This window comes from Podarcis raffonei, chromosome 8, assembly GCF_027172205.1.
Source record: "Podarcis raffonei isolate rPodRaf1 chromosome 8, rPodRaf1.pri, whole genome shotgun sequence".
Classification (NCBI taxonomy): domain Eukaryota; kingdom Metazoa; phylum Chordata; class Lepidosauria; order Squamata; family Lacertidae; genus Podarcis; species Podarcis raffonei.
The window spans coordinates 31,624,968-31,649,931 of record NC_070609.1 but is presented as its reverse complement, the minus strand read 5'-3'; the positions used below and the strand labels follow the sequence as shown (position 1 = coordinate 31,649,931).

The 24,964-nt window shown below is 41.3% G+C and overlaps 1 protein-coding gene across 2 annotated transcripts in view; it reads right to left on the bottom strand.

Annotated features, from left to right (window-relative positions):
- The window catches only part of NFYC (nuclear transcription factor Y subunit gamma), a 51,928-nt gene that overhangs the window by 15,908 nt on the left and 11,056 nt on the right, over nt 1–24,964 (bottom strand). For both annotated transcript variants that reach the window (XM_053398938.1, XM_053398939.1), the window contains exons 3-5: nt 6,486–6,598; nt 1,528–1,599; nt 175–288 (exon numbers count right to left, since the gene is read on the bottom strand). In XM_053398938.1, the coding sequence (XP_053254913.1) occupies nt 175–288; nt 1,528–1,599; nt 6,486–6,598 (299 nt within the window). The remainder of the gene's footprint in view (nt 1–174; nt 289–1,527; nt 1,600–6,485; nt 6,599–24,964) is intronic.

The following is a 24,964-nucleotide window of genomic DNA, read 5'->3' as shown; positions in this document are numbered from 1 at the left end:
TCCTGACACCACTCTGCAGCAAAGGTGCTGCAACTTGGTTTTACATGCCCAAGTCAAATAGCTCCAGTCTACTCTCCATTCCACTCCCCTGCCCCAGCCCCTACTGGAGAAATATTCAGAGAGCAGAAGAGCCATGGCACTTTTAAGGTAGCTGAGAAATAAGTCTTCCATTACCTGTAAGGTCCTGCGCTTGTTGTCCTCTGTGTGTATCCAGGCCCGTAGTGTCAGTTCTGTGATGAATATCTGAGCAGCCTTGGCAAACAGAACAGGCGCCTCTGCACTGATCATCTAATAAGGAAAGAGTGCATTTACTCTGACTATAGAAAAACATAACTAGATGCTAATGTCTGTCCCCACACACCCTTAAGTTTTGCTGCTCAGACTCCAGAAAGAGGACTTCCTCATGTACAGGAAAGAGATGTCAAATCATTTTTGTATTATCACATTTGTATCATGCTCTACTCAAAATGGCACATGTGAGTTACATGTAAAAGCACCTCATGGCCTCTTCAACCCAAGTTGATGCAAGGTCTCAAGGCCAGCAATGTCACAGCAAGTGATAATATATCTAAAGAAGAAGGGGTAGTTAGGTCTCTGTGTTCTTTACTTTAGTGCGGGGGGGAGGGTGTACTTGTGTTGGTCACCCTTGTAGTTTAAGAGCGGATATGACAATTCTTCAAGTCATCTGCAGAACAGACAAACTTCCTCTCTCACACAGGAAATGTCTCCTTTCACACTGTCAGCCTTACTTCCAGATACAGTAAAAATAAAACTGTCAGTCAAAGAAGTCAAAGAGTTTACTCAGTTAAAATTGCTTATAAATAAAACGTTTTGAAGTAAAAAAAAAACAACCATTTAAGACACAAACACAACTACATGCACAATGCCAGAAGAGGCATTTCATCTTCTGTTTATTGAACCTCATTTAGCTAATATTGAGTCTACAGACAGGGGTTCAGAACTTCCATAGCCTCTCCTGATCCAAAACACCAGGAGAAAGAGAGCTGCGTATTATCTGCATACTGATGACACTGCAAATCCCCAGATGACCTCAACCACCAGTTTCATATAGATGTGAAAAAGCAAGGACAAGCTCAAATGCCATAGGGTCAAGCAGAAATCACCCAGTACTATGTTCTGAAATTAATCCTGCAGATATGAGTGGACTCACCAAAATCACTGCGTCTCCCAACCAACAGAACCAATCCAGCAAGATAACCATAGTAAATGGTATCAGAAGATATTGAGAGATCAAGAACAAACTAAGCAGGAGTAAACTCCCAGCTCTTTCCTGACAGAGGTCATATTTCAGGGTGACCAAGGTTGTCTCTTTGCCAAACCCTGGCCTTTATCTGGACTGAAATGGGTCTGGATAATCTAGAATATCCAATAGTGCCTGGAGTTGGCTTTGTTACCAACTTGGGAAGAGGTATCCAGCAGGGATGTGTTTTTTAATATTAAATATGCTCAGAACAAATTTATTGACTTGCAAATGTCAAAAGTCAACATTTTTGACAGGAATTTTACCTTTACATCTTCATCTAGTTTCATGATCTTCTTTATGCGTGCCAATGGAAGTTCCTGAACTCTGAAATCTTTCTGCAGAGATCAACAGAAAAGAAGAGACTTTGTATCACTCTGGCACACACAATTCAGTCTAGAAAAGGACATTCAAACGCATCTACTAAAAAAAAAATTAGCTAACACAAGCTGGTTTACAAACATATTGTACAGGAGAATGTCTATTTTTCCTTTAGGCAGCCTTTTTCGACCTGGTGCCCTCCAGATGTTTTGGGCTACTACTGTACTGGCTGGGGCTGATGGGAGTTGCAGTCTAAAACGTCTGGAGGGCACCAGGTTGAAAAGGCTGCCCTGAGGGAGGACAAATGTGGTCACTTAACATTTGGAGCTGCTCCTGCTCCCCTTCATTAGAGCACCATTGCTATGGTTATGCAAGTGACCCACAGATCTGAAAAGGACAGTTTGGCTTCTGTAATAAAATCAAAATCTCCACAGGGATTGTCAGGAAAGGCACCTGACAATTACCCAATTCAAAAAAGCAAAAACAAAACAGGCTTAGCAGCAGCAAAGTCAACTCTTAGTTATCCTAAAAATGAATCCTGCTCTAATAAATTATGTTCTGTTATCTCCCCACCCCCAAGGTCAGAGTGGACAGGCATTTCTAAAGTTCAAGGGAAAATTTCTATAGCTTCAGGGTCACTATAAAAGTACAAAAGAGATTCTGATTTATCTTCCAGCTGTTGTGACTGCTTATGAAGAGATGTTTCTAAGCAGAACCTCACCAGTAGATCTTAACAACCATCGGGATTAATATAGAGGGCACTCCCAGTTATGCAGGGTCTAGGCCATCAAGTAAGCAGTCTGTGAAAAGAACTGAGTGGCAGAAGACCTCCTGACCTGGATGGATATTTATCTGCACTGTTCTTGGATTCAACTGTCAACCCTTGTGTGCACAAACAAAGCAAACACTGGTTCCAGAGAGAAAGAAGCTCCCAGATGCTTAGATCACACACACTGGCACCATCAGCATATAGGTGACACTGCATACCAAAGCTCAGGAAGATCTTGCCCAGCAGCTTCTTGTAGATGTTGAAATTACAGAGGTGACAATGTGAAACTTTGAATAACTCAGCATATTGGTAGCCGTGATGTACAACAGGCTGCATTCTGAGAGAAATTAGCACAGTAGTATGCTAGCTGCATGAGAATTATGTTGGCCTATTTCAGCAGGTTGTTAAAAGATGACCAAAATAATATGGGAAACACTTGGAAAAGTGCACTGCAAAAACTTCGTGTTACCATAATCTCCACTGTCTCCTACAAATAATGGAATTAACACCTTGTGGTTAATTTCAAATAATGGAATTAACACCATGTCAAATACAGCCAAGAGGTTTAGGACAGTGGTTGCCCACATGTATTTCAAGAAACACCAGGATTCCTTGGAACATCAACAACCATTCTTCAGTTAAAAGATCAAGAATGGCAGACGCGTTTCTCTGAAAACAGCTGCTTCCCTGCAATACAAGGTGTGCTCCAATGTGTAAGTAGTCTCCTTAAGCTAGAAAAATATGGGAGAAAGAAAGAAAGAAAGAAAGAAAGAAAGAAAGGAAGGAAGGAAGGAAGAAAGGAAGGAAGGAAGAAAGAAAGTTTTTCTTCTACTGATCTCTCAGAACAGCCAAGAGGGATACCATCAGTAAGAGTTGTAGCCAACTCAATTTGACTCGGTAGTCACACTGAAATTAAAGAATTGAACACTGTCATTTTCACTTATTTCAATGGGTCTACTCTGAGCAGGACTAGCATGAAATACAAACCAATGCCTCTGTCTCACACCCAGACCAGGCATATGACTGAAGTGGGACTTGGGCCCATTGATTTCATTGGATGCATACAGCAACAGCAGACACTGAGGTCACATCAAACAGCAGCAGAATCTGAACATTTTGTACACCCGCCAATTGCATACTACAGGCAAATCAGGACCTCTATTTGCATAGAGGAACATTTAGTGGACTGGCTGTACAAGACGTAATTTCAGCAATGATTATAAACAGAGTATAGCTGTAGAGGGCTTTTTTGTAATTATCTTTCTTCCACAGTCCCTATTAAAATTTCCACTCAGGCAGAAGGGTTATAGCTTGACATTCAATGTTTTGTTCATTCACAGTGTAATAAATTGAATCACGTGACCAGAGTACTAAAAAAACCCAAAAAAACCCACACCAAAAACCTGCCCCTTTTTGGAAAGCTGCAGAAGACGTTTTACCACTGAGCTGAAATCTCAGACTTGCAGCAGCTACATGTCAGAAATATATTTACTGAAGGAACATAATTAATTCTGATTTTTATGCATCAATATCTTTCCACTGGCCTCCAAAAAAGCAGCTCTAAGCATCAGATCCAAATGGGAAATTTATCTTTAGCCTGTTGGTTCCAAGGTGGGCTCTAGGGTTTATTTACAATTATACCAAGACACTAATACTGATTTATCTCTAAGGTAAATTCTTCAACAAACAGGTCCAAACTTCTTCATAAATTTGTTGATTTAAAAAGAAGTGGGAGAAAGGTCTAAAAGGATTTGTACTCCTGACTGGGAATCAAAGTATAGTTTTTACTTATCAGATTTGTAGAAGGAGGCATGTTAACTAACCATTCAAATTTAGATTTTTCTCAGAGATGTGTATGTTTCTGCAATTGATTATTTATGATATGTCTTAATTTAAAATATTCAAAAACTGGAGAATTATATCCAATTTTTCTAACATGGTGGTGATGCAGGTCTCTAAAGGGGTCTTATTAATCTATGAATCAACTATGTTACGAGTTTAGTTCCTTCACAAATTTATAAAAGGCACTGGACCTCAGGCCAATGAGCCATATGAAAACCTTTCTGAATGCAAGAGTCCTGTTTGGTCCATCCACTGCAGCATGTAGATGCTCCAGAAAAGCCCTTCAGATTGTGCCCTCCTAACTGGTATTCAGAGGCTCACTGCCTCTCACCTTGGCGATTTCATTTGACCATCATGATTAACAGGCACTAAAAAACCTAACCTCTGCAAATTTGTCTACTCCTCTTTTCCAAGATTCCTCTGAACACTGACCTTCCATTAGAGAGATGTGATTTGTAAGGGCATGGGCCCCATTTATTTTCAGTGATCCCACACATATTGTGAAGTAGCCTCCCAAGAGAGACCTCTTCATTACTTGAAGTCCTCCAGAAAGCAAAGACCTTATTATTTGTAAATGCTTTTACCGTCTGATTTTAACAGGCTGATTTATTCTGGCATTTAAGCCTGTGTGCTGCCACATTTAGTATTTATTGTAGCTAAAAATGACTAACATTTAGTTCTATGTATTTTCCTCATTTCAAATTTGCCACCTTGAGCTTTTTTTGCTTTTTTTTTTAATGGGAAGGTGCTCAATAAATTAAGAACAGAAATAAATAAAATGTAAGAAAATCACATGCACTAGCTAAAGATATGAATGTCCATGCTTAGTCTGGGTGCCAATCAGATGACAACTCCACCTAAGTGAGGCATCTACAACAGGCACAATCACTTCTGTGGGACTGCAGGTTTCATGAAGGAATGGTGAATAACGGAAAACTGTACAGAAGACCAGATATCTGTCATCCAGTTCAGCTGCACAACCCTACCCACCCACAAAGGCAAACAATACGTTTTCTGACCTGAACATATGTGTCTCTTGTAGTTCTATGGCAGGGGTCAGCAAACTACAGCCCCTGGGCAGGATCAGGCCCACCTGAGTCCTAAATCCAGCCCGCGCTGCGAAGTCAGAACCCGCAACTCCCGGTGATGGCAATGGGAGGAAGAGGCCGAGCAGCGGTGGCTCTGCCAATCAAGCGCCGCGCCTGGTTTACCTCAGCGGCATTTGATTGGCAGAGCCACTGCTGCTTGGCCTCTTCCTCCCACCGCTGCCACCCTGGTGCTCCTGTGGGCCAGAGAGCGGAGCAGACGAGCTCGCTCTGCCTACCCGCTTCACGAGAAGCGGTGGCAGTGGTGGTGGCGGCAGCCCCTGGGAAGGTAAGAGCAGCGCCTTCTTTCTCTAGGTAGGGAGGAAGGCCTTTGCTGAATGAGGCAGGCGGCAAACTAAGAAGGTGGCTTGCACTGTGCATAGGAATTATAGTCCGGCCCTCCACAAGGTCTGAGGGACAGTGGACCGGCCCCCTGCGGAAGAAGTTTGCTGACCCCTATTCTATGGGTAGGCATGGGGCTACGTTATGTTACTGGACACACACAAAACACTGCATTTCTTTGTGTTCTGTTCAATAAGAGAACTGAGCAAATCATACTCCTGGAAAGGCAAATATTACAGACTTGCCCCTACACAGAATCCAACTCTACAGATGTGGTCCCTTGTAGAATTTTCTCTGTACTGCAAAGCTTCGCAAAAAGGCAGCACAGGAAGCAATTCTCTCTTGTGAAAGGGATGCTGCATGGAAGATGGAGCAAACTTGTTTTCTCCTGCTCCAGAGGGTAGGACCCAAACCAATGGCTTCAAGTCACAGGAAAGGAGGTTCTGACTAAACATCAGGAAGAACTTTCTGAAAGTAAGAGCTGTTTGACAGTGGAACAGACTCCCATGAAAGGTGGTAGCCTCTCCTCCATCAGACATTTTTAAGCAGAGGTTGGATGACCATCTGTCATGGATGCTTAGTTGACATTCTTGCATTGCCGGGGGTTGGACTAGATGACCCTCATGATCTCTTCTAACTCTACAGTTCTATGGCCCCCTGCTTGTATTGCTGAGTTTATTGGAGGTAAGAAGGACACAGTTACAAAAAAAATCAGAAATTCAATCTCCACCCCCCCCTGAGAAGGCAGCATAATAATCAGCAATCCCTTGTAGATGAAACTAATCTGGTGGACAATAACTCCTCCTCAATAATGCTGCAAATATCACATGAAAGTTCTGATTATTATTTTTATGGAATAACTTACCACTGTTAGATTTCGAATCTCCTCCATGACCCGAGGCCAAAAAGACTGAAGGCATTGCTGGGCATCACTGTTGCCTCCTGAGCCAAAGCCCCCATCTGTGGACATTTTGGAAGCTAGAAAGAAATTAAGAGACATGTTAGAAGAAGAACTGCCTTGAGGAGCTGCAGAGTTCACATTTCAAAGGTCCTCAGATGGCTTTGGGACATGAAGAGCAAATGCAAAGCCTGCAGTGTTATCCAATAATCTGGGGGTGCTTCCCACAATTCTCCTTCATTACTAAAATTTTCTTAAGAGTCTTGAGAAGACATAAAGGACTTCTCCACAGATTCTATTCTTATATACAGTACCTTTCAGAAAGATCTTACATTTTACATTAGTGACCAAGCAGTGTACTTTTGGGAGTTTATTAACCCACATGATTCTTCTGATTCCTTCAGATTAGGAATGGTTGTTCTGGCTGGGGCTAATGGGAGTTTTAGTTAGCAGTATCTGAAGGGTTGGAGAAGGCTACATTAGACCTTTTCTGCCATAGCACCTACATTGTAAAACAGTCTCCTCAAAAGCCTACATTCCACTATTTTAATTCAGATATTTTTGTACACCAAGGCTGCAATCTCAGTACAGTACTCATACACATGTATTAAATTCTACTGAGCCCTGTGGGTCTTTTGTCAGAGCAAATATGTCAGAAAAATAAATAACTAGATTGTTTGGCATTTAAGTTAACATTTCTTGGCTTGCAGACACTTGTTACGGTTGTATATTGTTATGCTTTTTCAATGTTGTTGTCGATTTAACATTTTTGATGGTAAATTTACTGCTTTGTATGATGCTTTTTGAAAAAGTTTATAAATGATATATATGAACTTCAGATCACCTTAGCTTAGGTCTGGGTGGGAGGAAAAGGTTTCCAATTCATTGATGACCTTGAGAAATATTGCCTTTTGGTAGCACAATGCCTTTTGATAGCACGATGGCCACAGAAACGGAAGACATTCCTAAATGTAAAATGAGAATACACTTCACATTCTAGCTAGGAAACAAGTGTTTCCTAGCATTATCCCTTCAAAGACCTTTAACGAAATGGATGCAAAGAGGTGGCACACTTCTAACTTCCTAAGGGCTGCTATCAGGCACAGAATTCTTTGGAATGGCAGTCTGGTAGGAACTTGAAGCTCCATAACTGTACTGCTCATAATGTAAGTACTTCCTCACCTACAACAGTTATGTCAGAAGGGAAGAAGAAAACAACAATTAAAAGGGGGAAATACAGAAATCAGCACTTTTTCAGAACAAATTGAGACCCAGCCTCACAGCCGCTAGGCAGAGCCTATCAGTGAGACTGAAGAGCCCTCCTGAGAAGCCAATCTTCAGCTGGCCTTGCCTCCTGTTTAGATGGAAGAGAATATCCCAAAGGAGAAGATATATCTCTCTTGCCTTCACCGAAACTCCAGGAGGAGATTGCATACTAGTTTTTTATAGGGGACAAAAGCCTGGGTTGGCCAGAGAAAATTTAAGTTTGTAAGTAAGAAAATTTAAGAATAGTCAGAAGATAATTCCACAGCTGGTTTTTTTAAAGATGACTGTGTTAAATATACCTTCCTAAGTTTGCACAGAGGGGAGAAGAAAACCAGAGATTGTTTTTATTCAGACTTTTAAAGAAAGCAATCTTTCTGCATAGTGGCGTAATGGGAAATGGCTGGGGCCAGGAACAATTCTAATGTAAGTGGGTATGATTCCCACTGACTTATGATCTATTGTGTGTGGTGAGGTTTATTTTGGACTTTTACTCAGGCTGAGAAAGGGAAGAGTGCTCCCCTCCCCAAAGAATGTTGAGAATGCCGTGGTCCTGGGGCAGCTAGCATCTGGACCCTGGCTTATGCTATGTAAAGCAACAACCTATTGCTTAAAAAAATAGTAACCACAGTGCTAAATAATTCTATTGTGGAAAATTATTAGTACTTAAGTTTGCAGATACAACTCCATGAAGAACAATAAATTCTGCTGGTATAAAAGAAAAGGAAAAATCAGAAGTTAGCTAGGCCTGGTTAAGTTTTCTAAGACTGGATTTTGATGAATACTCCCTAATGGCACAGCATCTGCAATATCTTGAGAAAATAAAAGATCGCTCGCAGCTTCTTTAGAACATACTTATTTAAATGTAATCAATCCACTCAAATATGCAATTAGTTGACAACCCTAATAAGTTATGCTGCCACGTGTATGCAATTTCCATAATATATACCAAATAGATAATTCATGTGGAGCTGAAAAGACCAAGGCAATATGCAGCCTGATCCCGGGCAACAAAAGCAGGGCAAACCCCCACCAGCTGCGAGCACATTGTTTACTGATGCAATCTATATCACAGCAGGCCAGAGCAAGCTTGCAACAGAAAAGCACCTGCAGAGCAAACAGGTCCAAATGACAAGGCCACACCACCCAACATCTCATCTCAACTCACTGCAGAATCTAATTAGGCCTCTGGGGAAGGGAAATAACTTAATACATAGTCATATATGGTGGTGTGGATTGTGCTCCGACCCCAGTGGGTCACTTTGTGTATTCTGCCCCACCCTGGGGGATCCAAAAGACATTTCTGCATAGTGGTGGTACATGCAGCAGGGCATGGCACTTGCATTGCATTGTACTGAGCAGTCAACCTGCTCATGCAAGATACATGTACTGCCACACCAGTGCAAACACCTTGTCCGCAAGGTGGGGGAAGAAACCTTCAGGAATCATATAGACGATGACCCAAAATACACCTTCCAAAATTAATTTTAGTCCATCTTTAAGTTGGCATCATAGTTCTATTATGTTCTTGTGCTGTCCATGGTAGATTATTCCAGATTTTAACATCAGTTTTCCATCAGACATTTATATTTTATTTTCTAGCCTTTTATGTAAAGCAAGGGCTTATTTGGAATTCTCAAACAGAAGAACAAGAATGATGACCAAGCTTCCCAGGGTGCTTGCCCACCACTACCAGTTCCCCCAGTAAAATTAAACTGCATGGTATTTTACAGCACACACAGTTTTTGTGGGCTGATGGCAAGAAATAGTGGCTCAGGTGAACTGAGAACATCTCAGGATATTGTCCCAGCCCCAGAATGCTCAGCAACAGAGGGGTCCTCAGCAAATAAGCTAGTATGTGGAAGTGTTCTCCTAAAGGGGGGAAAAAGGGTTAAGAGACTGTTCCTTGACAAGAGCACACACATACTGGCATAAAATTTACTAGGGGGTTTATATCTCTTTTAACCATTAACACTGTTTGCCTTCAGATGCTTAGAAATTTTTAAGAACATCAGCAATTGAAAGGTGTGCCTATATCTTTTCCCTACATGAAGGCAAGTCTTGATTTAAGGACACACAAACTAATCCCCCAGATCTGCTCTGTCCTGGCAGGAATCTCTTATGTAACTGATCTTTCAATGTTAGCACACTAGAACCAGGCAGGACTTTCTCCTTTCAAGCAGCAATATAATTCACTCAAAAAACAAAATCAATATATGATCCCACCACCCTGCAATTCCCCCCCCCCAGTAGCTATTTTGCATCCCAATCTATTTAACATCTGCCTTGTGCTAAAGGGAGAGAACAAGAATAAAACATGCCAGTCACTTGAAAAAATGTTTGCTATCAGTTATACCACAATTTGGGTGTTTTTTATGGCATATCTCACACAAAAATAAAAGATCAAACTATTTTAAAGATACATCTGGGGGGGGAAATCACATTTAGAAAAAAATAACAGAACAGCAATGGAACAGAATCAGTTTAGGACTGAAGTAAAAGCATCTGGCACAAAATGTGTGGAGCAGGAGAAGAGAGGAAGAAGTTTGATTTCTTTTTCCCATAATGAGTCTAGGAAATATGGGGGGACATAAATCAAATCTTTTTATTCCTAGCTATTCTCTAACATAGTTGAAAATGTGTACTTGTTTTTCTAAGTTGCCTATTGGCACAGAGTGTCCCTGAGACTAAAGTGCTTCAATCTTCTCTTACTAGGTCAAGCGATAGGTTGACTAGAGCAGGGCAGGGCTGATGCTCTTAAAGCACTTCACATACATTGCCTCCAGAATTGTTAACTTTAGCAAGATGCCATGTTCTCCTTGACATGGCCCCACTTCAAGTTTCTCTCCACCATACCCTCTCTGCAGAAGCTTAGGCACACTTCTTTGTGTAGTATATCATCATATGGTGCTATTCCCTAGCCTGCAACACTGATTGTCACTGGCATGGAAACACATGAAATGAAGAAGTCACTACCACACAAGGAAACAAGCCTAAATGTGAAAGAAGGGGAGACAGAACTCAACAGAGCTGCCATTTTCAGAGGCAGCATTATGCTGAGTGTAAGGTGTTGTTCCATCTTAACACAAACCATTATCATTATCCCCTTATTGCTGGGGGAGGGGATTATGAAGGTTGACAAAAATCTGTGTCTTCCTGCATCAGCTACATGCTGGCAAGAACTGGAAGTCAGGTAGGCAATGGCATACCTGCAAAAACAGCCACATTATTCTACATTATGGTATTCTTTTAAAAAGTTTCCTGTTTTTACATGATGCTTTAAAACCTAAACATCAGTGCTTCCTTTAAAAGTATCAGGGAGAAGAAATGGAGCCTGGTTTAGTAAGTTGTCTGCAGAATGAAAAGTCTACTAGAAACTTTCATTCAACAATCACAGAATAGCAAGAGATAGCAAAATAGCATTCCTGCCCCCATTGTTGCATCCTACATTTGGGTGAATGCTTTAACATATCGCACCTCTGCTCACAAAACTAAATTGCTTACAGTGATTTTTCAAACTTTCCACCTTCAGAGAACATTTTCCACATCTTTGCTGAGGAACTTCAGCCTCGCCATCAGCCCACTTGAATTGCGACTGTGTCCGACTTCTGTAGGCGACACACATTTCAGGGAAGATTTCCCAACATTACTGATTTTCTCGTTCAGGAACCCCCTAGTTTCTCTGGGCAGAATTTCAAAAAACAATACCTTGAAGACTGCTAGATACATATGCTCTTTAAGCCTAAAATTTTCATTTTCAATACCAGTAAGAAAAGTTTCTAGCTCTCAGTGCAAATGACAAAAGTTTGAGAACACATGGGGAAATGCTTAGTAAAGGTTGGGAGGGGACATGGCTACCAGAAATATTTCCAACATCATTAGATGGTGGTGGCAAGAATGCAACATACATACTTTATTTGCTTATATTAAAAATATTGGATTGCTTTGGAACTGCATATAAATGAGATCCCACTTCCCATTCTGCAGTTACTGCATATATACGTAGATGCTTTTAAAGCGTGTATTAATTTTCCATGTTGAACTGTGCTATGCTATATTTATCTTACAAAAACAACACTGAAAACTGCTGCATATTCTCAGCAATAGGAGTTTCCAAAATATGGGCTCATTTTACATTCACTTTTCTTATACTGGTTTCTCTCTTCATCCCTAACACAAATAAACGGAAAAAAGAACGGGAGGGGAATAATTTGAGCATACAATGACACATACACCAGTCCCAAGGATGTTTGCTTCAAGCTTTATACCACTCTGCAAAATTCACAAGCAATGTTTCTCTTTTTAGCAACTGACCTAATCAGTGAGAAACAGCAAGCAAAATGTGTACTTTTGTTATCAGATGACACTATTCAGTATCAATAACCATCTACATGACATATGATTCTCCCAAACTGAAGCTTAATTTTATTTCTTTTAAACAGTATCATGCTATAGCAGCAAAGCCAGGAAAAAGAACAACATTTGGTTCTTTAACACGCTATTTACTGAAAGGACAAGAGTTCCTCCATCCAGAGCGGCACAACAGTTACTCAGCTGTAGCCCAGCTGTTCAACTATGGCTCCCCCAATGCCTTCAGTGCAAGTCTGGCCTACAAGCTTCCTACAAGCCTGGCCCCATTCCTGCTCACTTTCAGAAGCAACCTACACTGTTGTAGGCACACTATGTCTACAAGATATTGTGCACAATATGCATGGGAGACAGAGCTAAACCATACAACCTGAACTCATCTGATACTATGGACTCTAGTCCCTATCATTCCTGACTACTGCCTGTGGCTTATGGGAGTGCAATTTCAAAACATCTGGGAAGGCACCATGTTGTTGTTTCAGCCCTTACCTCTGGTAAAAGTATTTCTCAAACCCAGTTCACACATCACAGGAAGCCATGGTCAATGGCTCCCTGTGAGCAAGCAGGGTACATGGTGCCTAGTCACTCCGCTTGTTGCTCCTTTGCCACAAGAAGGAGTAACAAGCGATGAAGCCTGGATTGCTGTTATGTCCAAACTGGGATCATCATTTGTTTATCCTTAACAACCATGATCAGGAAGCCAAGAATAAACCATGATTTAATGATAACTGTTTGTCAGGGAGAAACAAACTATGACCTCCAATTTGGATGCAAGGGCAACCAACACAAATGCTATTGGGGAAGAGCAAAGTGAGAGCAATCAGGCAGTACATGCTAGCATGCTGCTCATTCACGGTAAGTAATTAGCTATGGCTTACCGTGATGTGTGAACTGGGCCATTGCCAATGTCAATCAGATTTCTCCCTCACCCCCCTTAAATTGCAGGAAACTGAACTGAAATAGTTCGGGCTTGCCAATGTTTAAAAATGCAAAATACAACAAGGGACAATATGGTGTGTTGCTTTAACATTAATTTATTCAAAATTTAGATGCAGAAAGAATAAATGCACCTGCTTTTCTTTTAAAGAGATAGCACCGTATAATGGGATAACAGAACTTGGGCCTGGAAGACACAGTGTCCCAATCCCACATCAACCCCATGTATTTACTGGGAAGTCTCAGCTAGCTCCAACTGTTTCATTGTAGTTTCACATGAGTCAAAATGTGTAAACTCTATACATACTTGCAGTGGCAGTGGAAAGAACCCATACAAGTCTGACATCTCATGTGAAGATGACACTGGGATCTATTTTTACATACTCAATGCAAGTGAACTTTCAAAATAAAGCTGATCTTCCCATTAGAGGCCAATTGTGTGTGCATGCATAGGGATATATAAATATGTAGATCTGCATTGAAGGTTAGAAAGCGCCCAGGCTAAAAAGGGCTTGTGACAAAGCCACCCAATTCTTAGGCTGAAGCTGATATCTAGAAAGTGAATTTATTCCAAATTTATATTCCACTCTTCCTTCCCAAAAGGAGACTATGGCAGCTCACAATAAAATTATGTAAAAGCAATTCAAAACTACACATCACAAACAGATGTTAAAAGCAGTACTATCCTTCATAAAAATATTGGCCAAATAAGTATTTAAATGTTTGCTGAATACAGGAAAGGGGTGGTGGGGATGGCGGGGGAGAGAACTGCCTGACTTCCCTTAGGATGGAGTTCCATGGCTGAACCCAAATTATTTTTTCCAACGCTACTTGCACCTCTACAGCTACACAAACTGAAATTTTGTCCACAAAATTACTGGCTGGAAAGTCTACACACATAGTAGGGAATCACCTTGCCCTCAAAAAGCAAGAAAAAGGATTATGTACAGACAGAGGATGGCATAAGAACATAGAAATAAGTGTCATGTCATTATGTGTTAAGGCAAGCATGCCTAGTCCTGGTTCCATTCTCCCATTGTGCATAAAGTAAAATATGTGGTTATGGCCAGACGGCCTTAAAAAGGGACTAGGCAATTCATGGGGGATAGATCTATCAACAGTTACTGGTCACATTAGATAAATAAAACCTCCATATATACCTCAAGTGATGGGTGGGGAAAGCAACAGGGAGGAGCCATTGCCTTCAGGCAAGTTTCCCAGAAGCACATGGCTGTCCACTCTTGGAAACAAAACACATGCCTATAGGAATCATTGGCTGGGTCTGGCAAAGTCCTTATCATCTAGCAAGAGACATTTTCAATTGGCAGTGAAATGTGTATCCCATGCATCTACAAATGCACTGGGCAGCACAGTAATTGACTTCTTGACTTTCAACTTTTAAGATCGTTTTTAGTTCTCATGGCTGCACAAGGAAGTTGGAAAATAAGTCAGAGCAAAACAGCAAAAAGCCAGAGTAAACTTTTATAGGCAGTAACTAACTTCCCACCAAATGCATGAAGTAGACCAAGAAAGTGGGAACACAAGAGGGGTACTGAAAAAGGAACTTGTAACCAGCATGTTTATTCTGATCATAGAATCTCTCAAGGTGCAGACATGGCACTGCCTCTTAGAAGCATAACTGATTTGGTTCTATTGTGTTGCTTCTATAACCATCTCTTCTTAAATAGATACTCAAGTGCTAACATTTCCACATATATGAAAAAGAATCTGTGGCTCTTAACCTGGCTGTTAACTTGTGGAAAAGTTTACTTTCACTAACTTATTTTTGTTAAGTGTTTATAATCCACACAATTAAGAGTAGCTAAGCACAAGTTGTGCCCACAAAATAAAGAATAAGAAGTTAAGTAAAGCCACACCATACATAATCCAATTCATGTACTCAAAAACTTGATACACTGGTGAAACATAGTTGCCTTGGCAGTTTCTTTCATGCAAGGTCGGAGGATTTTCAATTTACAAGCAGAAGGAGGAATCACAAGTGGCTACAGAAACAGCATGCAGCAAAATTCCAGAAGAAAGGCAAGAAGCTAAATGCTCACCAATAGAAGAAATGACCTTTTGCTGGTGCCGCACCACAATCACAGTCCATTTGGAAAATGCTTCACTTGCTAGTTTTAAAAAGTAATGTATTAAGAGAAAAGCAAAACTCATTGGCATCGCTATTTCCATCTATTGTAGTTGTCTTTAAACAGAGCAGTTCAAGGACATAAATAAAAATGGTACTTCCAAAGTTAAACATTTACTGGGTCTAGTTTATCAAACGGCTCATTATTTTACATTTCCTCACAACCATTCAGATTTTCCAGGTTAGCAAGGTACTTTCCAAATGTGGAACCACCTTAGAAAAGATCGATTCAACATTGTAATTTAGATATGTTGTTAAATGCAAGTCAGAAAAGACTGAAACTCAGGGGTGAAACACTGCATGTCATGTGCTGAATAGTACACAGGTGGTGTGGTTTGTTCTTTAAGTTTTGTGATTTGAGGGTGAACTCTGTGGTGTGCTCTCTTTTAAGCTGATAACATTCTGAAAAACAGGAGACCTCATGCTTAAGGCACACTGATCCCACCCTAATCTGCACCTCCTCCTGCCCATTCATCTTTCCAAAGTGTTAAGAGACTAGTTTCTTCGACCCTAAGACACTGTTTAAAAACAGTAATCTTGAGCAGTATTTTATATACATTTTCCAAAAAAAACTAAACAAAACACACACACACATTTTAGAAATAGGTAAGATTTAACTTCCTATTGGGGAGAACGGCTGTAGCTCAGTAGCAGAGCACACATTCAGTATACAAAAGTTCCCATGTTCAGTCCCTGGCATCTCCTGATAGGGCTGGGAAGGACCCTTGCTTGAGACCCTGGAAAGCTGCTGCTAGTCAGTTCAAACCAGGGGTGGGGAACCTCCAGGCATAGCTGTGAACTTTCAGATTTGAAAATAAGGGATCAGCAGCCTCACCTGTCCCAGGGTCAGTCTACGGGATATCTAACAATCCGGGATAGCAGCCGGAAGCAGCAGGAATAAGGAAATTTCCCACAAAAAAAGGGAAGGTTGACAGCTATGCCTCCAGGTCATGGGCAAAATCTGGCCTGGAATGGATCACGTGACATCAGGTGTGAGGCAGGTACCAATGTGGCTACTAAGGAACTATTAGGGGCTTAATGAGTTCCCAATTGTTCCTTTGGTGGAGCAAGACACTTTCCTGCCCCCATCAATAGCACAATTCAAAGTGTTGGTGCTGACCTTTAAAGCCCTAAATGGCCTCGGTCCTGTATACCTGAAGGAGCGTCTCCACCCCCCCCCATCGTTCAGCCTGAGGTCGAGCGCCGAGGACCTTCTGGTGGCTCCCTCACTGCAAGGTGAAGCTACAGGGAACCAGGCAGAGGGCCTTCTCAGTAGTGACATCCACCCTGTGGAATGCCCTCCCATCAGATGTCAAGGAAATAAGCAACTATCCTACTTTTAAACAACATCTAAAGGTGGCCCTGTTTTGGGAAGTTTTTAATGTTTAATGCTGTATTGTGTTTTTAATATTTGATTGGGAGCCACCCAGAGTAGCTGGGGAAACCCAGCCAGATGGGCGGGGTATAAATAAATTATTGTTATTGTTATTGTTATTATCATAGCACAAAACAGTTTGTATTGAAACTGCTGCTAAAACCTAGCTTTTTTGTAGAGAACTGACTTATGCAGCTGACACCGTCAGAATACAGGTTTGAACCCAAAGCTGTTGCAAATACCTGACAACCAGCTGGCTGATGGACAACTCGGAAGCACTGCATAAGGACCTTAGACAGGTGAGTGGAACAAGTCACTTGTCAGATATCTTCTGTCATATTGGTCTGACTCAGTATAAGGCAGCTTCCTTTATGTCTTCTTGGTGGCCTCTTAAAATAACATATTTACTGTATCATTTCAGGAAAACATGGGAGCTAGAATTTTCATCAAACCTCTGAGTGGACAATTAAAGAGTTAGTATACCTTCAGGAGCCACACAGCTCACAGCTGCTTATTCCTAGACACTTTCCCAAGTCATCCAAATTTAGTACGAGGTGCCACACATTTCTACAGATAATTGTGTACTGGCTGTACTGCAACAATGAGAGGGCCAGCTACATGTCTTGTGATCTACACTTTGGCCACCCTTGGCCATTGTGTGATCTGAGCATCTTGTAGGTGGTCTTTACCAACTCAAGAAGTTGGCCCAGGTCAACATCAATGACCAGATTATAACAACTGAAAACATAAATGTTCTGAACCAGTTACTGAACCACAGCAAGCACAGCAATGTGAGTCCAACTTCTGTTATTTTTCATTCCATGTTGCATTTAATGGAAGCTCTAAGAAGTTCTAACTGTAGAGGGTACAGACTGCTTCCTCCATTCTCTGCAATTCATTCTCAGACTCTGGGAGAATTATGTTTTCAAAACATATCTTAAGCACCACACTCAACAAATGTAGATTTTCTTGATTTTTACAAAGCTGGCTAAACATTATTTGTAATCCCTTATCCTTTATGATTGCAGATGGTGTAAAATATTCTAATTTTTTTTTTAGTTTGTTATGGTATTGTATGCTGCAAAGTTCCAATATATTTTTTTTAAAAAAGTAATTATTCTAATTATTTTTCATTGGCTTGTGTTAAAAGGACTAAAGGACAGAATAACGTTTAGTGAAAGCATAAGCCAATTACAGTGTTAGAAACAGAGATATTAAAGCTAGGGGCTAAATGGCACCTTAAACCTAGGTTATGGGTGCCAAAACATAATGTCTAGGCACACTTTTTTATAACAAGAATACAAAAAGCTGAAAATGAATGAACTGCAGCTAAAATATTGTGTTCATTTTTCACAAGGTCCGGTCTTTTCCCTGCCCACCCCCCAATACTCTTAAGAGGGTCTCTTCTCCAGTCTTCAGAGAGTAGCTGGGGTGGGGAGGCAGAAAAGATCCCCCTTTCCTTCCACTCTGTAGTTTTAAACAGAAATTTTACGCGCAATACTGCACCCTGAGCTCAGAAACTGCTCACACTAATGAAATTCCCTGTCGCAAAATGTGCCTAGAACAATGCAAGTTTCAAACATTGGCCAATTATTATTCCTTATAATTCATCCCTTCCTTTTATGGCCAAATTGCACATTTGCAATCTGGGAGTACTCTGTGGGTATGTGGGTGGGTGGATATGTGTGTTTTCGGGTGTCAGATTCTATGTGCACCACCTCCTACCACTACTGTAGTCCTCTTGAACTTACAGCATTGTGTGTAATGCCCAAGTTCTGCAATCCTCCTCCATCCAAACACACAGACACAAGGGTAATGGAAATCAGGGTATTAAATACATATGTATATGCGTACCTATGTCTCAAACATTACACTGCTAGTGAGAGTCTGCTATATGTACAATATTTCCAGGTCATAGATTAGTTGTCAATTTTCTATTTAATTTATCTATAAGATTCTCTCAAAGTGACATACAAAACATTTAATCTGCAGGGTGTGGGGTATCAGTTTAATACAAATTGTTATGGGGTGTGTTTAGAATTGGCTGGAAGCCATTAAACACAATTTCCATTTGTATGTACTGTAATGGGAAACTAAGGCTACGTGCAGCTTCCTGGTTTGTTTTGCCACTCATGCAAAGGGAGGAGCAACGGAACTGCATACTAAATAATAATAAACCAGGACATGATCATGTGAACACAGTCACAGTCTTAAAACTGATTCATTTCCACCTATCAAACATTGTGTTAAAATTTGTTTTTTCTATGTAAACAAGAATCACTGGAGAGGATATCTAACTACTTAGGTTAATTATTATAACATGTAGTTATAACAAATGCTATATACATGTGGATTTCCTTCTGGACTCAGGGACTAGCAACCAGGAATTGCACATCCAACAACTTGAACTGTGCAACATGTATAGTTCTCCATAAATGCTTATGACTCTACTCAGCGTTTGAAATTGAAAATTGAAATTTAGCACCTGGCTTTCGACTACTTGCGACCAACTGAAGACGCCTGGGCACCAGTATGGTGCCTTACATCTCCACCTTCTGGAGGTGCATGCCTGGGGATCCTTGGATTTTGACTGTTTTCACGCATTAGCAATACATCCTGTAGAATTCAACCTGCTATATTTTATCTGCACAATCAGAATGAATTTCAGGAACCAAAAAGTTATATTGAAAAATAGGGCTTTCGAGCTGTCAGGCCCCAAAATGGCAACTAGACATTCCATTTTGGCGACTATAACCCTGGTTTAAGGAGCCATTTGGCACCTAGCTTATATATCTAAGTTTCTAACACTGGCTCTACTAAGCATAAGCATGGACATTAAAAGTTTGCATCACACGGAGATTCTATTTTGCCTAGTAACTCCTAGTCTTTACTTTTGGAACAGTTACAACTCAATCTTATGCTTACTTGAAAGAAGTACCACTGTATTCAAATAGGACTTAGTCGAAAAAATGGGCATGGGATTGCAGCCTCAGCCTTCATGTAAGTGATCTTGCTTAGCATCCTGACAAAGAAAGTCAACAGAAATATGTTCCTTAGCTCTAAGCAGCAGTAATTCTGCAGTATAAAAGGCACATAAGTTGAATGATGAAAGGCATTCTAAAATGCTGCTACACTGAAGGCACTATATAGCTGCAAATAAGTATGTTTAATAGTTATAGCAACTATTTAGTATGCATGCTTCCAAATGCTTTCACAAGGTTGAAGAGATACAAGAAGTTATTGATATTATTAACACCTGACAATACCCACACATAAATGTTCCATAAGCTATTTATCAGAAACCATAACCTGAAGTGCATTTACAAAACATGGTCTATGCCAACTATGTGTTAGCATACATAAACAAACCATATTGGAGGTAATAGAACAATAATATCAGAGTTTACTACACCATCGAAAAAAGCTGAGTGCATGGGAAATGAAAACAGACAGGCACCTTTAAGACAGGTTTGCCTAGTGCTTTGGGGAAGCTCAAACCATGGCTTGGGTTCTAAACTATGGTTAGCACAAACCACTGAGGGAGGAAAATGGCAGTAGTGAGCAAGATACCCTGAAAATGAGCTTGTCCGCCATTATTAGTCATCTCATTATAGAACACCTAAAAAGCTGCAAGGATCCCCAAGGTTCCCTAGAATGCATGTCTGAAAAGCATCAAGCAGCCTTAAAACCATGGTAAATAGTTCTGATGTTCCATCATTCTTTTCCATGTAGCCTTTCTCTAAACATGTCCTCCTCATAGTCAAGACTCCTACTTCCTTCAGACTTCCCTCAAAAATGCACTTCAATAACCTCATCTTCTCCAAATCCTCTATAACAACCTAATGACAGCCTAAATTTTGTCAAACAGAAGTGAAGACCTCAGTCAAGGCCCTGAATAAACCTGAACAGAGCAATACTCTTGTTAATGTCACTAAAATGGCAACCACATTTTGAGTGACATCATCAATCCTTTACATGGAGATCTACTGCTATCCTCTATTTGCCAGGTGGTTCAATGACTTGAATAAAGGGACAGGAGGCATGCTTTCATTTTATCTAGGACACAGAACTGCAAGCTTTAGCGAAAACAGGGTCAATCTTGAGAAACTGGGGTGCTAGGATAAAAGCAAAACAATGCCTGGTTTATGATTCATAAAAAGGCCAGTTCTGCAGTTTCCTAACATACCTTTATACGTGCAAAGCAGAGTCTATGCATTTAAGGATGGTGGTGACCAATAGGCTTGGCTTGAATCTTATCAGTCCCTTCCATGAGGAGCTAATACTGGGGCAATACAGAAGCTAGTTGGAAGGAATAAGTGTAGCAATGTACACAGAATATGCAAGTGGCACAGTCCACAAGGAAGCTCTACTGTACAAGCTCCACTAATGTTGCTATTCATTTCAGGAATGTGCCCTAAGTTCTTAACTACAGCAGAAACAGGGATGTGTAGACATTTGCAAAACTTCAGTGCCAGCTGGGGAGGGGGGGGATGGGAGACCTGAGGACATCCATGAAATGGGATATCTTGCTTTTGCAGTTAAGTGAGAGCTGCTACTGGGCAACAAGAGCATCTGTTTGGGAGATCTATGTCCAGCAAGGGGTTGCTGCTTGCAAATGGGGACAAATGAAGTTAGAGGTAGCTGAAGACAGCAGCAATCTTGCAATCTCTCTCTCTCTCTCTCTCTCTCTCTCTCTCTCACACACACACACACACCCCAGCAGCAGCATACATGGGGTCAGGGCAGTGGAGGAGGAGAAATATGCTTCCTGTCCCCTTCAGCAACTCAAGACACCAGGGCCAATTTTGAGGCAACAAGGCTAATGGGTGGCTGGATTCTTGCCACCCTCAGTCATGAACAGCTGATTCTTGAAGGGTGGTGTAAAATCCATCCTTAGAAACTAACACTTGGTAAAGTTTATTTCCAAAAGACACTCTTATGTTAACACTATGTTTAATGTTGATGCAAAATTAAGTTGTGCCCCTGCTCATCATCCCATTACATTGGGGGGTGGCTGGCAACCTGCTTTGAACGCTCAAAATTTAACTCCCAAAGCCAGTGGAGAAAGGTTAGGCAGGATATAAGGACAGAAAACAACATTCCTTATCATCTTAAATATCACAATCCCTTGGAAACTTTCGGACTGAAGCAAAGGGAGGGAGGGAGAACAATTTCAAGGATTTTTGTTTAAATGGCTTCAGTTTCAGTCTTCCACTTACTTATACCAACTATGGTTTTGCTCAGGTATTACAAATAACTCTTCAGCCTCCTCCTAATCCAGATGCTTCTTGATAGCTAAGAACAGCATAAACAAACTTTGTCCTTCAATCGTTAAAACTCAGAGAAGCAGTGCTTCAAGGTCACTCTTGTTAGCAAAGGAAGGCCTTGCTCCAGCAACTTTTACTGCAACACCATTCCAACTATGAGGGAGAAATGTAAAAAATAAAAAAGCCATGAGTGTCAGTCTTTACTCAATGCAAACAGGTAACCCATTCCAGAGTGCACTTGTTCCCCTTCTTCCAGTAAAGGATGACTGATCTCAGTGGCAGGAACATCCCAGTGACCTTCATCATCTACTTACAACTAAGAAGAAAAGCAAAAGCCATCTAATACTTGTCAAAAGAAAGCAGAAGTCTGCAAAAGAGATGCAAGTCTTTTGGTACCCACAGCAAAGTCTTTAGTAGCCTGTGACCAAAGGAAAAACGTGTCTCACTTAACCTAGATAAGAGGCAGAAACTACAAGGGCAAGAGATTAAACCCTTCTCTGTCCCCTTTACTTTCCCACATTAAACAAAATGTGGTTGCTGCAAAGGTTTTCAGATCACAGCACATGGAAACTGACTTTATGATACATGCAATACAATACAGAATGACAGCTGCCACTCAGAACGATGGTGATTTAAGCAAGTAATAAACCCCCCCTCACTGAAGCTTTATAAACACTGGGGGGCGGGGGGGGAGAGGAAGAGATGACAGGTGATAAATGTTGCCAAGATTTACAAATGCATGGCACCTACATTAACTCTAATATGTACAGAGTAATGTATCACTTTAAGGCCTCAGCTATTAAAGACTGAATGGTATATGGCAAGGGAGCAGGTTAATGCTAACTCTCCTCCCTACACCCCCACTCCTCCAAATGTGTTGCCAATGTTCTTTGTATTTCCCAAAATCAAAAGGGCATTTGAAGAACAACTCCCTTATGTTTTTCTCCTTCTATGAAAGCTTCAGTGCATTTGAACAAAGACAAATTATCAGGAGGGGGAAGGGGGGGGGAGAGAAAGAGTTCCAGGTTTTCAACCCAGATCTTGCACAAAAGATTAGGCATCTCTGCACAAATTAATCTCTTTCCTCACACATCTCCTTTTACAGCTACAGAAGTGGGGGCAAGCGGGGGGTGGGGGGAGGAGGGGGAGCCAGCTAAAGGGCATGCACAAGCCAAGGAGAGCAAGGTAAGGTAGGTGCTCCTCCGTAAGGTATGCAAGGAATGCAAAGGGGCCATTTTCTGAGACAGTTTCAACTTATCTGCACTCTTGGCTTCTTGGTTACAGCTAGGATCGCTACATAGAAAACAAAACAAAAACAATTTAAAAAACTTACCAGGGATTGCGTTTATTTTATGTGCAGTTAATTGTGCTTCCTCTGACAGAGCTAATTAAGTCATTCCTAGCCCTTCTCCACACAAACACACACAAAACCAGAGGTGGAGGAAGAGGAAACAAAGGCAGCAGGAGATGCAGGAAAAGGTCTCTGGAGTGTCCACTGTGGTACAAAACTGAACAGCTGCCCTCCCAACAAACTATTCGCCATTTTTCTTTGTCTTTCAGCTGACCCCTGCCTCAGTGAAAAACTCCCAGAGACTCCAATGAAACACTGTGCAGCCTCCTTCCACTTTAACAGTCAAAGACATTCAATCTAGCATGCTATTTGACACCAAACCTCGCCTCCGCCTGCATCTCATTGGCTAAGCCCCTTTATCTAGGAAGATCACAGAGGCTGGATTGGCTGCTCCAGTCATCACTAACCTCCTTTGTACACTTCCTGTTTTAAAGTTACCTTGAGATGCAGAACAGGGGTCAGACACAGAGACTTCAAGCTAGAAACAACTTACATAAAAGGAATTTCTGGCAAAGACACACTTTTAGCAATGAGAATAGGAAATCATAAAAAAGAAAGGCAAGCCTTCCCCCCCCTTTTTTTTGTCTGTACCCAGCACAGTAACATCTACATTTCTGGCCCTTTGCTTCACATTATATTAATAAAAACTTGGCTCTGCTAATCATAGGATTTTTAAAAAACTGGTAATAAAAAAAATCATTTTTTAAAAAAGCTGTAATTTTCACAGCATGCCTATTGGCCCCACAGGCTGTCCATATACAGTATAGCTTCACAGGCATTGAAATACAGAGCAACAGCAAGCACCTAGGGTTGCTCAGAAGTAAAGGGGAGAGGAGAAACAGTGGGCACATATCATTATTAGAGTATAGAGGCACCCTTATGGCAGCGGGACTCATCAGCAGACTTGAGGTTTAGGAGCGCTGGTTCTCTTCCCACCCACCCCTCTTGTCAAAGTGGTCTTCTGGCAAAATTAGCTCCTCATCAAGGGATTCCCTTACTGCACACAGTCATCACAAACGCTTCCCACACATCAGCAGTTACACATCAATTGCCAGAAATGCGGCAGGTTTCCATGCCCGCAACTGAGCTCAGCTTCCTGCAACTGCCAAAGACATGCCAATATAATAATTCAAAAGGCAGGTGAAATCATTTTATGCACCTACACCTGCACGCTTTTCATGAGAACATTCAGATACCGCATAAGAACCTTGTGGCACCTTCCCTAACACAGCATAAGCTGCCGTGGACTAAAGCCTACTTTGTCAGATGCATTTGTCTATCTACTGAATGACCCGCAGCCACTCTCTCTTCCTAGGTTCCTTCTTCTTCCTGACACCGCTCCCTCTCTCTAATCCAAACCCTCCTTTCCTAATACTGCCTACTTGTCTTGGGCTGCTGCCCTCTCAGGACTGCTTTCCTAAGTTTTCCCTCTTTCTCTCTTTTTCCATGTCCTTCTCCTGCTTCCCTTGATCTCTGAGTGGCTCAGACCATGGCAACAAAGCTGCGCTTCCTCCACAACCACCATGACATTAGAGCAGGCATAGGCAAACTTGGCCCTCCAGATGTTTTGGAACTACAACTCCCATCATCCCTAGCTAACAGGACCAGTGGTCAGGGATGATGGGAGTTGTAGTCCCAAAACATATGGAGGGCCGAGTTTGCCTATGCCTGCATTAGAGTAACTCAACTAAACAATGTTAAAACCAACACCACCATAATCTCTTTCAACATTACAATGCT